Below are 12,904 nucleotides of genomic sequence, written 5' to 3'. Positions count from 1 at the left end.
CTCCCAATTTCATGGAAGAGGAACAATCCATTAGAGATCCTTGGAATCTCTTGGGTTTTAGATGGCCCACCAATATCCTCACTTCAGGCCCTGGGACCCTTGTTGCATCTCACCCAGAGATGCTCCCAGTTCCCAGTCACCTCTGTTGGCCCCCAGGAGATACAAGTTTCATGCTGCTTCTGGGGAAAAGAGCCTGGGACAGGACAGAAAGTAGTATGTCATGGTAGAAAGAGCAGAGACTCTGGCAACATATACCTTGGTTTAGATGTGGATGAGAATACAAAATGACAGAAGTAGTTAAGACTGATAGTGGGAGTATAAATTGGGATTATTACTTTGGAACGCAATGTATAGCACCATATTATAAAGATCAACAAACATAGTTTCTGACCCAGGAATTTCACTTCTCATTTATATAACCAAGAGAAACTAACTTCTTCCTTCTTTCCTTCCTTTCTTCCTTCCTTCCTTCCTTTCCCCTTCTTTCTTTCTCTTTCTTTCTTCCTTCCTTCCTTCCTTCCTTCCTTCCTTCCTTCCTTCCTTCCTTTCTTTCTTTCTTCTTTCATTCCTTCCCTCTCTCCCTTCCTTACTTCCTGTTTTTCTTTCTCTGTCTCTCTCTTTCCTTCCTCCCTCCCTCCCTTCCCCTTCCATCCTTCCTTCCTCTCTCTTTCATTCTTTCCCTCCCTTCCTTTTTCCTCTCTTTCTTTTCTTCCTTCCTTCCTTTCTTTCTTTCTTTTCTTCCTTCCTTCCTTTCTTTCTTTCTCTTTCTTTCCTTCCTTCCTCCCTCCCTCCCTCCCCCTTTCTTTATTTCTCTCTCTCTCTCTCTTTTTCTTTCTTAGGAGACAGAGAGGGGAGGGAAAGAGGTAGACGGAGAGAGAGAATCCTAAGCAGGCTCCATGCCTGGTCAGATGCTTAACCAAGTGAGCCACCCAGGCACCCCCCAAAAGAAACTTCTCTATACCTACACCAGGAGACATACAAGAATGTTGAGAGCAGCACTGTTCACAACTGCAAAATGCTTGAAGCAACCCAGATACCCATTGACAGGGGAATGGATGTCTAGACAATGATATATGTCTCTGTCTATATATGTACATATATTTCATACAATGGAAAATTATTTGGCAGTCAGAATGAGAGAACCTGGGGCACCTGGGTGGCTCAGTCAGTTAAGCATCTGACTCTTGATGTCAGCTTAGGTCTCCTCTCAGGATTGTGAGTTCATGCCCTGTGCTGGGTTCCATGCTAGATATGGAGACTACTTAAAAAAATAAAATAAACGGGATTGGGAGGGAGACAAACCATAAGTGACTCTTGATCTCACAAAACAAACTGAGGGTTGATGGGGGGAGGGGGGTTGGGAGAGGGGGGGTGGGGTTATGGACATTGGGGAGGGTATGTGCTATGGTGAGTGCTGTGAAGTGTGTAAACCTGTTGATTCACAGACCTGTACCCCTGGGGATTAAAAATATATTATATGTTTATTGGGGCGCCTGGGTGGCTCAGTGGGTTAAGCCGCTGCCTTCGGCTCAGGTCATGATCTCAGGGTCCTGGGATCGAGTCCCGCATCGGGTTCTCTGCTTGGCAGGGAGCCTGCTTCCCTCCCTCTCTCTGCCTGCCTCTCTGTCTACTTGTGATCTCTCTCTGTCAAATAAATAAATAAAATCTTTAAAAAAAAAATATATATATATATATATTATATGTTTATAAAAAATAAAATTAAAAAAAATAAAATAAAATAAAAAGTGAACCACCACAGTGATACTCAATAACAGGGAGGAGTTTTAGCAATAAAATATCAAATAAAAAAAAGAGTCCCAGAAGATGATACATGGCATGATAAACTTTTTATAAAATTAAAAAAAAATTGGGGTGCCTAGCTGGCTTAGTTGGTAGTGCACGTGACTCTTGGTCTCAGGGTTGTGAGTTCTAGTTCCATGTTGGGTGTAGAGATTACTTTAAAAAAAAATCTTAAAAGAATCTAAAATAAAAATATGCTTTTCAGAACACATACAGATAAGATGAAACTACACAAAAAAGAAAATAAAGAATGATGAACATGGGATTCAGGATGGTGTTTACCTCAGGCTGGGGGAGCAAGGGGATGGAGTGGAATATTTATTGATTTCTGTGATTCTTAAGGCTCTAGTTTTTCTGTACATGGTTGGTTTAATTGGGGTGCCTAGGTGGCTTAGTCGGTGGCACACACGGCTCTTGATCTCTGGGTCGTGAGTTCAAGCCCTCCATGAGGTGCAGAGATTACTTAATAAAACAATGCTTAGTTTGTTACTTAAAAAAATAAATTAGGGGTGCCTGGGTGGCTCCGTTGGTTAAACGTCCACTCTGATTTTTGGCTCAAGTCGTGATCTCAGGGTGCTGGGATCAAGCCCCATGTCAGGCTGCGCACTCAGCGTGGAGTCTGCTTGGAATTCTCGCTTCCAGTTCTCTCTGCCCCTCCCCCCACAAGCGCACACTGGTGCTTGTTCTCTCTCTGGTAAATAAATAAATAATTCTTTTTAAAAATTAGGGGAAGCCATATATAGGCCAATGAGGAGGGGATGTCATAAACAAAGGAATAGTCCATGCCCTTGAAATCCTTAACAAACAACAGAAAAAAACAAACAAAAAAACAACTGGCTAAAGTTATCCCTACTAAATATAAATTCCAGAAGGGTAGGGATGTGTCTGACTTGTTCACCACTGCAAACCCAAAGCTTAACACACAGCAGACAACAAATAAATCTTTGTTGAATAAATTAACATAAGCTCTCCAAGCCTCAATTTCTTCTGGATCAAATAACATAATGTAGGTAAAGTCTTAACATACTGTTTGGTACAGAATAAAGCACTTAATAAAATAAATAGGAGCCATTTGATGAGGGTTTTATTAAAAGCAAAAGCTTATCCCTAACCACCAACTCTATAACCTCTTGTAGTAAGGAACAGAAGAGCAAAGTGCAGCTAATTCAGTCCCCTTGTTTACATCAAATAAAATGATTAGATTTCCTTATTTGAAGCTATCAACTTCTTTTTTTTTAACTTTTTTTTTTTTTTTAGGTAATCTCTATGCCGAACATGGGGCTCAAACTCATGTCCTTGAGATCAAGAATTGTATGCTACACCGACTGAGCCAGACAGACACCCAAATCTCTTCTCTTTATTCCTCACCAAACATTGACTAGAATCTCATGGAAAACTGAATCCTGGCCCATTTCCTTTCGCATTGGCCACTTAGCTGAATGACAAACTTCCAAATTCAATATAAGCTCTCAAAAACTCACTTGAGTTTTTGCATAGATTTATATTAAACTAAAATAGCCATTATTTTCCATTAGCCTAGACTCTTGATTTTATTTTTTTTAAAGATTTATTTATTTAGTTAGTTAGTTAGTGAGGATTCAGGATCAGAGGGAGAGGGAGAATCAGACTCCCCGCTGAGCAGGGAGCCTGATGTGGGGCTCTATCTCAAGGACTCTGGGATCATGACCTGAGCCAAAGGCAGATGATTAATTGACTGAGCCACCCAGGCACCCCTAAAGAATGATTTTTTTTTTATTTGACAGAGAGAGAGAGAGAGAGAGAGATCACAAGTAGGCAGAGAGGCAGGCAGAGAGAGAGGAAGGGAAGCAGGCTTCCCGCCAAGCAGAGAGCCCGACGTGGGGCCTAATCCCAGGACCCCGGGATCATGACCCGAGCCGAAGGCAGAGGCTCCAACCCACTGAGCCACCCAGGCGCCCCTAAAGAATGATTTATTTGAGAGAAGGAGAGAGAAAGAAACTATGTACACACAGAGGGAGAGGGATAAGAGGACACCCCGCTGAGCAGGGAACCCCCACATGGGCTCAGTCCCAGAATCCTGGGATCATGACCTGAGATGAAGGAAGCCGCTTAACTGACTGAGCCAGCCAGGCACCCCTAGCCTAGCCTCTTTAAAGGCAGGCGGGGGCGGGTGGGGGGAGCTGTGTCTCCCTTGAGGAGTGGAACCCAGGTTTCCCCAAGGCCCTGCTTGGTATGGGCTGGGTTCTTACCAATACCAGTTCTCTAGTAGTCACTGAGCAACCCACTGCTGGGCTGGCTGGCTCACCTGCTTCCAGGCACTGCTAGTGAGCCACAGCAAATGTGGTGAGTATCTGCTGGATAGGGAGAAACACTCCACACCCAGAGATTGGCCTATGACTCTTCCTGCTCACCTAGATGAGACCAGAGGTGCTAGGACCAGAGTGGGAGGACACAAACTTCCCCCCTGCCCCACTCCCTGCAGCCTCCCAGACCCCACCACCTATCTACCAAGGCAGCTTTAAGCAAAGGATCTGCAACAAGTTACCCAAATTCTTGAGTGGCTGAGCCTAACTCATTGGCCTATTTGCATCATACTGAAGGTAGCTGAATGAGAGGATGCACAGAGCAGGGGGCCCTCCTCTTTTGTTCATTCCTTGAAGTCCTATCAGCCACCTGCTTTCATTACCAACCTAGTGTCACCCTACTCAGGAAGAGGGGCTGCTGCCTACCTGGATGAGTAACTGGGCTGTAGCCACCTGGGGCAGTGCTAGTTAGAAGAGGACCTAGGCCAGGATGGCTGCTGTGCTCTTGGCAAGGATATAGGACACCTCCTGGAGGGAGTCAAGCCAGTGGGCACGGTGCAGTGCCAGAGTGAGGGCAGGATTTGTCTGGGCCCCACTGACCTCATCAAAAATCTGTGCCAGACTCACAACCGCCAGCTCTTCAGGCAAGAGTTGAGGGACTGTGCCTGGCACAGAGATCCCACTGGGGCACAAGGCCCTAAAAACAACCCCTACAAAGACCAGGGTGCCTAGGCCTTTAGCCAGCAGGTCTCTCCCAAACCATTGGCACTATAGGTCCTGGGGTAGAGGGTGGGGAGGGGTAGGCAAGATCAGGCTGGCTGTGTGGGCTGGCAGTGTCTGCTTCACTCTTTTCCTCACTGGTCTCCCACCTCTCTCCTCCTCTTCCTCTTTCTGTTCCCCTCCCCCTCAACAAACTCTCCAGCCTCTTCATCCTGCACCTACTGTCCACCCCCGCCTCCGCCCCCCAAGCACCTGTCATGAGAGGATGGGAGAAAGACTGAAGGACAGAATAAGGGAGTAGTCAGTGAATAGGCCTCCATTTGCTTTTACTGGGATTTAACAGCGGAGAAGAGGAAAAGTCTCAGTTTCAATAGGAGAAAGAAGGAGTCTATAGAAAAAGATGGTGGTTTCTCCTTTCTGCAAGAATCTCATCTTCTAGATCACCATTTCCCCCATCTGGTTCAGAGTCTCTGTTGAGTATCCCGCTCTGGTTTGGAGACTGCTTTTCTAGGTATAGGTGAGTGGAGCTGGGATGAGGAGCAAGTGTCTCAGGTGCTTTCTCTCAAGAAGGAGGTAGCCAGAGAGGGGAGAGCTCCACTCCTGTGACTAGAGAACATTTAGTGTTCTTCCTTCAGCCAATAGAGAGGAAGCTCCTCCCTCAACCTGCCACCCCTACCCAGTCGGTGCTCTCCCCAAGGGAGCCTTAGACTTTCATACTCACACCTAAACATTCAGCCTCCCCAACCTTGTGTATTCCCTCTCCTACCCATCTCTTTCTTCCTCTTTAGCCCTCCAACCCAGACTCACCATGGGAGGGGCACGAGCTTATAATGGCTTCTGTCTACCAGAGGTGCTAACAGTGAAAGTAGGACTCATCCTTCCACTTCCTAATCATCTTTATACAACTGGGTTTCAGGAGCCAGAGAAGTGAAGAGGAAAGCTAAAGCAAGGATCTGGAAGACAATGAGAATTCCAGGGAAGGCAAGGTAAGGATATTTCCATTCCTCACCAGAAACAGAGCAAGCCAGTGAGAAGGTACCAACGCTGAATTGGCAACTGGGCCACTGGAATCTGCAAAGGAAAGTTCCTCTGAGGAATTGCCTGGGACTGCCGGGGATTCCTGAGGTCGAACACTTTTAGGATTACCCAGGACACATCCCAACTCATCCTTGTCGTCTCTTTTGGTTGGCTTGGTCACTTTCTTTTTCTTTTTTCTTTTCTTTTCTTTTTCTTTTTCTTTCTTTTTTTCTTTCTTTTTCTTTTCTTTTCTTTTTTTTTCTTTTTTTTTGCTTTCTCTCTACTTCGTTATATTTGGGGTCCTTTCCAGGGGTTGCCAAAATTTTAAATTCTGGATTCTCCCCCTTTCTTTCTTCTGCCATTGAGTAGGCATACACGTTTTTGAATTTTTTTTTCCTACTAAGAACTATGGATGTGGAGGAAAAGGATTTGTAAAACAACAAACTTGGAGTAGTTACAAACTTATTTTAAGTATTAACCGCTTGTAGAAGTGAGCATCCTGGAGTCTCATCTATCTCTACACTAACTAGACTGAGTTATCTCTTGATTACTAACAATCAGCCTTCCAAACTCTTTATACTCCTGGGGCTAGGGATCCTAAATTTACTGTACCCCCCTTCAATAAAGAAGGCTCCATTTCTCAGTCTCTGGGAGGTGCCATAGGAAGCATAATCTATAATATTAAGGAGTAAGTACATCTATAAATCTCAGGGAATCTGCAGGCAGATTATTTGTCTTGTCTCATTTCTCCACAGTGGGTCCCATGTGATTACCACAGCCACCTCTGACTTTATCCACCAGCTTACTACCTCTCTGAAGCCAAACCATAGCCAGCCCGTATCATCAAGACTTAGAGCATAACCTACATCTGAGTTCAATAGAAATATCTAACTTGCTGATCTTATAGGACTTTATGAGGATCAAATGAGATATACCCAGGCAATAAACACGTGTTAAGTTAGCTGCCTTCAAATGTAAATGAAGTGATTCATGAATTAATCAGATATACACATAATTTATGGTTATCAAGTCTTGAACATCCTCTATGGCAATTACAATGTAGGGTGAATTGAATCGAGATGTGGTCCTGAGGGGCTGGGTGAGCATCTGTCTCTGCATCCACCACGTGGAATCTCTATCCTAACCCATATTCAGAATGCCACATCAGCATGTAACCCAGCTCCATTGTTTGGACAGTTTCATAGGACAAAGGCCCCAGCATAGCACAAGCCAGCCTAGCAGCCCCTTTGGCTAGCTCCTGAGGGCCCCCCTTCTCTCTTTTTCTCTGGTTATGCTTTGCTGACTGCTGACTCCTGGCAAAGTCCAGAACAATCACCAACCTCTGAGTGCCTCATCCCTCTTGTGTCTATAGGAAGAGCTCCAATTAGCACGTGGGTCAGATGAGGACCCCCACATGTTAAAAATGGCCTAATCTAAGAAATAAGGTGAAAACAGACTGACACATCCTGTTCTTGCCCCCTTCTTCCCTTTTTTTCCTGGGGAGTCATATATAACTCCATGCCAGACAAATCAATGCTCACTATGGTTAGAACCTGTTCTAAGTACTTAACAGTATATGTGTTATCTAAGGTACTGGTTTTCACTAGCATTGCACCATCGGTTTATAACCTACTTATTCTAGTTGACAGCTTCTCCTTAGATGACTTCACCTATTCCACTCTCCCTCAAAATTTATATCCATATATTTACAGAATATTTTCACGTGGGTGTCCTGTAGACACCTCAAATACAGCCTGCCTGAAACAGAATGAGGGATGTCTGGGTGGCTCAGTTGGCTGGGCATCTGCTTTCAGCTCAGGTCATGATCTCGGGGTCCTGGTATGGAGCCCCACATCGGGCTCCCTGCTCATCAGGAAGTCTGCTTTTCCCTCTCCCTCTAGCTCTCCCCACCCCCACTCGTTCTGTCACGAATAAATAAATAAAATCTTTTTTTTCTTTAAAGATTTTGTTTATTTATTTGACACACACACACACAGAGAGAGAGAGAGAGAGAGAGAGAGAGAGAGAGAGAGAGACGGAATAAAAGCAGGGAAGTGGTAGAGGGAGACGCAGGCTTCCCAGAGAGCAGAGAGCCCCATGCTCTGGGATCATGACCTGAGCTGATGGCAGATGCTTAATGACTGAGCCACCCAGTCGCCCCAATAAATAAAATCTTTTTAAAAAACCCATGAAAAAACAGAAAGAACTATCTTCCCCCATTCAAACATGATTTTCCTTTTGTATTCTCCCATTAAATCAGAATCCTATGAATCAGCTTTGACTCCTTCCCCTATCCTCTCACTCCCACCTAACCAGTCACCAAAACTCGACCCATTCTACCTCTTACATGGCTTAACCCACACCATCTCTCACCTGAGGATTCTAGTGGCTTTAGACCCCACTGACCGTTTCTTTTTTTTTTTTTTAATATTTTATTTACTTATTTATTTGACAGAGAGAGAGATCACAAGCAGGCAGAGAGAGAGAAGGGGAAGCAGGTTCCCTGCCAAGCAGAGAGCCTGATGCGGGACTTGATCCCAGGATCCTGAGATCATGACTTGAGCCGAAGGCAGTGGCTTAACCCACTGAGCCACCCAGGCACCCTCTTTTTTTTTTTTTTTTTAAGATTTTATTTATTTGAGAGAGAGAGTGACAGAGAACATGAGAGGGGAGAAGGTCAGAGGGAGAAGCATACTCCCCATGGAGGTGGGAACCCAATGCACTACTCGATTCTGGGACTACCAGGATCATGACCTGAGGCGAAGCAGTTGCTTAACCAACTGAGCAGTTAATGGGTGCCCCCATTTGACCCTGTTTCTGGTCTCATTCCCTCCAATTCATTCTCCATGTTGCTGCCAGTTTTATCTTTATAAAAGTGCCTGTAGGGGTGCCTGGGTGGCTCAGTTGGTTAAGCACCTGACTTTAGCTCAGGTCATGATCTTGTGGAGTCTGTTTTTCCCTCTCCCTTTGCCCTTCCCCCTACTCGTGCGCATGCATGCTCTCTCTCTAATAAAATCTTTAATAAAAGTACTTGTAATTTGTCATCTCCTTGTGTCCCTTCAACTGTTCCTGAACGCCTGAAAGACATTCTTACTGTGAATATGTGACTCTTCATAATTCAGCTTTAACTTTCTCAACTGTTCTCCATATCGCCCCAGCATGAGGCCCTGACAATTTTGTGCTTCTTGTCACTCCTCAAAACTTCATTCTATTTCATTACCCAGTGCTTTAGCAGAAGCTGTTCCCTATACCTTGAATGTCTTTTTTTTTTTTAAGATTTTATTTATTTATTTGACAGAAAGAGACACACAGCGAGAGAGGGAACACAAGCAGGGGGAGAGGCAGGCAGAGGGAGAAGCAGGCCTCCCCCAAGCAGGGAGCCCCATGTGGAGCTTGATCCCAGGACCCCGGGATTATGACCCGAGCTGAAGGCAGACACTTAATGACTGAGCCATCCAGGCACCCCTACCTTAAATCTCTTTTCACCTTTTTTCTGTCAAGTGAAACTCTATCACTTCTTAATGATTATTCATGGAAATGTTAAGAATTAATTACTTGTGGGGCGCCTGGGTGGCTCAGTCGTTAAGCGGCTGCCTTCGGCTCAGGTTGTGATCCCAGGGTCCTGGGATCGAGCCCTGAATTGGGCTCCAGCCTGCTCAGCAGGAAGCTTACTTCTCCCTCTCCTACTCACCCTGTTTGTGTCCCTCTCTTGCTGTGACTCTGTCAAAAAAATAAATAAAATCTTTTTAAAAAAGGAATTAATTATTGTATATTAGCAACGAGGTAGGTAAATCATCTGAATGATGAAGGTGAGTTTATCGGGTGGATGGTCAGTGTGCAAAAGTGAAATAACACAAGAGATGACAGGCAAGAAGCTATTTCCGGAACGGGAATAAAGTAATAGAGGTGTGTCTAAGTGACAGTGTGAGGAATACGCAGTGATTGCTTTAGCTCGCGCATCTAGGATGGAACCTAAGGAGAAAAACTACGGAAACAGAACCCAGGAACTTTTCTCTCATTACTACCAAGATGCAAAGTATTGACAGAGCAGGACTTTTCTGAAGGAAATCTGTCCTCCATGCCTTTGCTCCTAGAATTAAGAGGAATGGAAACATCTCTTCTCACACATTAGGCAGGATGTAAAGGCTGGACCAGGCTGACCCCTGGTGGAGAATGAGCCAGCCACTGCACTCCAAGAAGGTGGGCACAAAACTTTCTCCCTTCATCCTCATTCATTTATTAATTCAAAAACAACAGTACACTTACTCTGTGTTAAAGGTAATACTGAGGCCCTAGGGCACAGAGAACAAAGGATTTCATTCCCATTCCTAAGGATTCTTAAGAACCCATTTTAATCCCTATTCCCAAGAACTTAAGGTGGAGCGCCTGGGTGGCTCAGTAGGTTAAGCATCTGCCTTTGGCAGGGGTCATGATCCCTGAGTTCTGGGATCTGGTTCTGGATCAGGCTCCTTGCTTCTCTCTTTTCCTCTGACTGCCTGTCCCCTGCTTGTGCACTCTCTGTCAAATAAAAACAACAACAAACGAAAACACAACAACCCTAACAGACAAGGGGCACCTACCTGGGTGGCTGAGTGGTTAAGGGTCTGCCTTCCACTCAGGTCATAAAGGCAGGGTTCTGGGACTGAGCCCTACATAGGGCTCCCTGCTCAGCAGGGAGTCGGCTTTTCCCTGCCTCTGCCTACTACTCCAACATGCTCTCTCTACTCTTTATTTCTCTCAAATAAATAAATAAAATCTTAAAACAAAACACCAAATACATGAGCTACCTAGCTGCCTATTTAAATGTTCCCTCTTCCCAGCAATGGGGAGAATGGGGAGTCCAGTTAGAAGGCCAATGCAGTAATCCAGGGGAGAAATAATGTGATTGGGGTTCAAGGACAATCAGATATGTGAGATGAGGGAGACAAAGAAGTCAAGGACTTCCCGGTTTCTAGCCTGGGCAGCTGGTTGGTTATGGGTTGCACTTCACAGAAGTCAGGGAACCTAGGTAGAGGAGGAAGCTTGTTTAGGAAGACAAAGTAAGTTTTAGAACAAAGTAAGTTTTAGACATGTTAAATTGAGGTGACTAGCTGACTGGGGGCAGGGGGAGTGGGGGTCAGGAACATCCAGGTAGAAATATCTAATAGGTTGTTGAATATACAAATCTGCCAATGAGGAACGAAATATACAGTAGAGATTGAGTCCTTCTCAAACACCCCTGAAAATACAAAACCAACATTTACAGTGTTTACATATTATTATTTATTAAAACAACCTGCCACTTAACCTAGGGATCGCTTTTTGTCGGGTTGTATTCTAGGTTATTCTCTCATTTAATTTTTACCGAGGTCTAAAGGGTTATTATTTTTGTTTTACAAATGAAAACACTAAGGTTCGGAGAAGTTAAGTGATTTGCCCAAAGTCACACAGTGGAGCTGTGTTCGAATCCGATTATTGCTTAATTCTAAAATCTATACTTTTGATCTCTTGCTACTCCATCTTTTTAAAGGTCCTACTTGGTAAAAACGTGAGCAGCACGCCCCTCAGAAAAAAACTAAACAAACTGTACCTACCAGGACCTGACCTAGAGCGGAATTGACTAAAATGGCCGCTCCCCTACCGGGCGCTGGCTCTCTTACGTCATCATACTGCGCTGCGGCCATTCGCGCACCACGTCGGAAAGGAGCTGGCGGGCAGATGGCGAGGTCCCAGGCCCGGGGGTGTGTCCTATTCGTCCCTGGCGCAAGATGGCGCTGCCTTTTGCACGTTCGTTTTGCTCATGCCGCTGGGGAGCCAAACGATTGGGGGTTGCCGCCGCCGAAGCCCGCAGAGGTAAGATTATTTCCTTTTACTCTCTTTTATCTCCAAAATGGTTTCCGTTATTTCCGGGAGCTCCTTTGGTTCATTTCCCCTCCCCATCTGCGTTGGTCTTGAGAGTCCAAACATGGGGCACAATCTTTTTTTTTTTTTTTTTTTAAATCCCGAGGGGTCCGAAGGTCCATATTAAAGTGCCCCACTTTTGCCCGCGTGACATTCTGACTCTTTCCCATGTACTCGTGAACTCATGACTGCCTTTCAGATCGTAATGTGTGTGTATCTGTAAATGTGGGGTTCTAACCCCTGTCATCAGTCTCTCTGCTCTGTTCACAGACTTCAGCTTCAAACTGGACGAAAAAACCGCCCACAGCAGTCTAGCGCTCTTCAGAGGTGATACAGGTGTCAAATATGGCATAGTGGGATTGGAGCCCACCAAGTTGGCCCTGAATGTGCAGCGCTTCTGGGAGTGGGCTGTGGTGCTGGCAGACACAGCGGTCACCAGTGGCAGGCACTACTGGGAGGTGACAGTGAGGCGCTCCCACCAGTTCCGGATAGGAGTGGCAGATGTGGACATGTCTCGGGATAGTTGCATCGGTGTTGACGATCGTTCCTGGGTGTTCACCTATGCCCAGCGCAAGTGGCACACAATGTTGGCCAACGAAAAAGCCCCTGTTGAAGGCATCGGGCAGCCAGAGAAGGTGGGGCTGCTGCTGGAGTATGAGGCCCAGAAGCTGAGCCTGGTGGATGTGAGCAGGGTTGCTGTGGTCCACACTCTTCAGACAGATTTCCGAGGTCCAGTGGTACCTGCCTTTGCCCTTTGGGATGGAGAGCTGCTGACCCACTCAGGGCTTGAGGTGCCTGAAGGCCTCTAGTATGTCCGTTGCTGGAGTCCCTAATCATGCTCTCAATCATTCTCTGAAAGTGTCTGAAACCTTTTAATTTTGCCACCAAACAGTGTCTCATTTTGGAAACACAGTGTTGGGTTCTCTGTGCAATATCTTAGTCTTCTTCCTCTCCCATACCCTGTGAAAGCTGGGCATATAGCCACTCTTCCCCATCCCCAAATTACTGCTGATTTCCCAAGCTATCATGTGTGTACTTTGCCTGACTGGCTTCCTTCAGCTCCTCTGCCTCCTTGTACCCAGGGCTTTCTCAGACTGCATTCAGTCCTGGGGTGTTAGCTTTGAACTTTGAATTTATTCATCACTGTGATACCTCTGCTTCCCTTTGCCCCATATAATCCCCCCCCGCCCCCCCCCCCCCCCCCC

General features: G+C 45.6%; 1 protein-coding gene across 1 annotated transcript; it reads left to right on the top strand.

The window, feature by feature from the left end:
- Window positions 1–11,500: 11,500 nt before the first annotated feature.
- On the top strand, window positions 11,501–12,882 carry LOC111160210 (SPRY domain containing 4). Its single transcript, XM_022523116.1, has 2 exons — window positions 11,501–11,651; window positions 11,970–12,882. Exons 1-2 carry the CDS (start codon window positions 11,567–11,569, stop codon window positions 12,506–12,508), a joined length of 624 nt encoding a protein of 207 aa, XP_022378824.1. The 5' UTR covers window positions 11,501–11,566; the 3' UTR covers window positions 12,509–12,882.
- The last annotated feature ends 22 nt before the right edge of the window (window positions 12,883–12,904 follow it).

This window comes from Enhydra lutris, unplaced genomic scaffold (genome assembly GCF_002288905.1).
Source record: "Enhydra lutris kenyoni isolate GAN:26980312 unplaced genomic scaffold, ASM228890v2 scaffoldscaffold74, whole genome shotgun sequence".
Lineage (NCBI taxonomy): Eukaryota > Metazoa > Chordata > Mammalia > Carnivora > Mustelidae > Enhydra > Enhydra lutris.
Note: the sequence above shows the minus strand (reverse complement) of the source record. Positions and strands in the feature narration are given on the sequence as shown.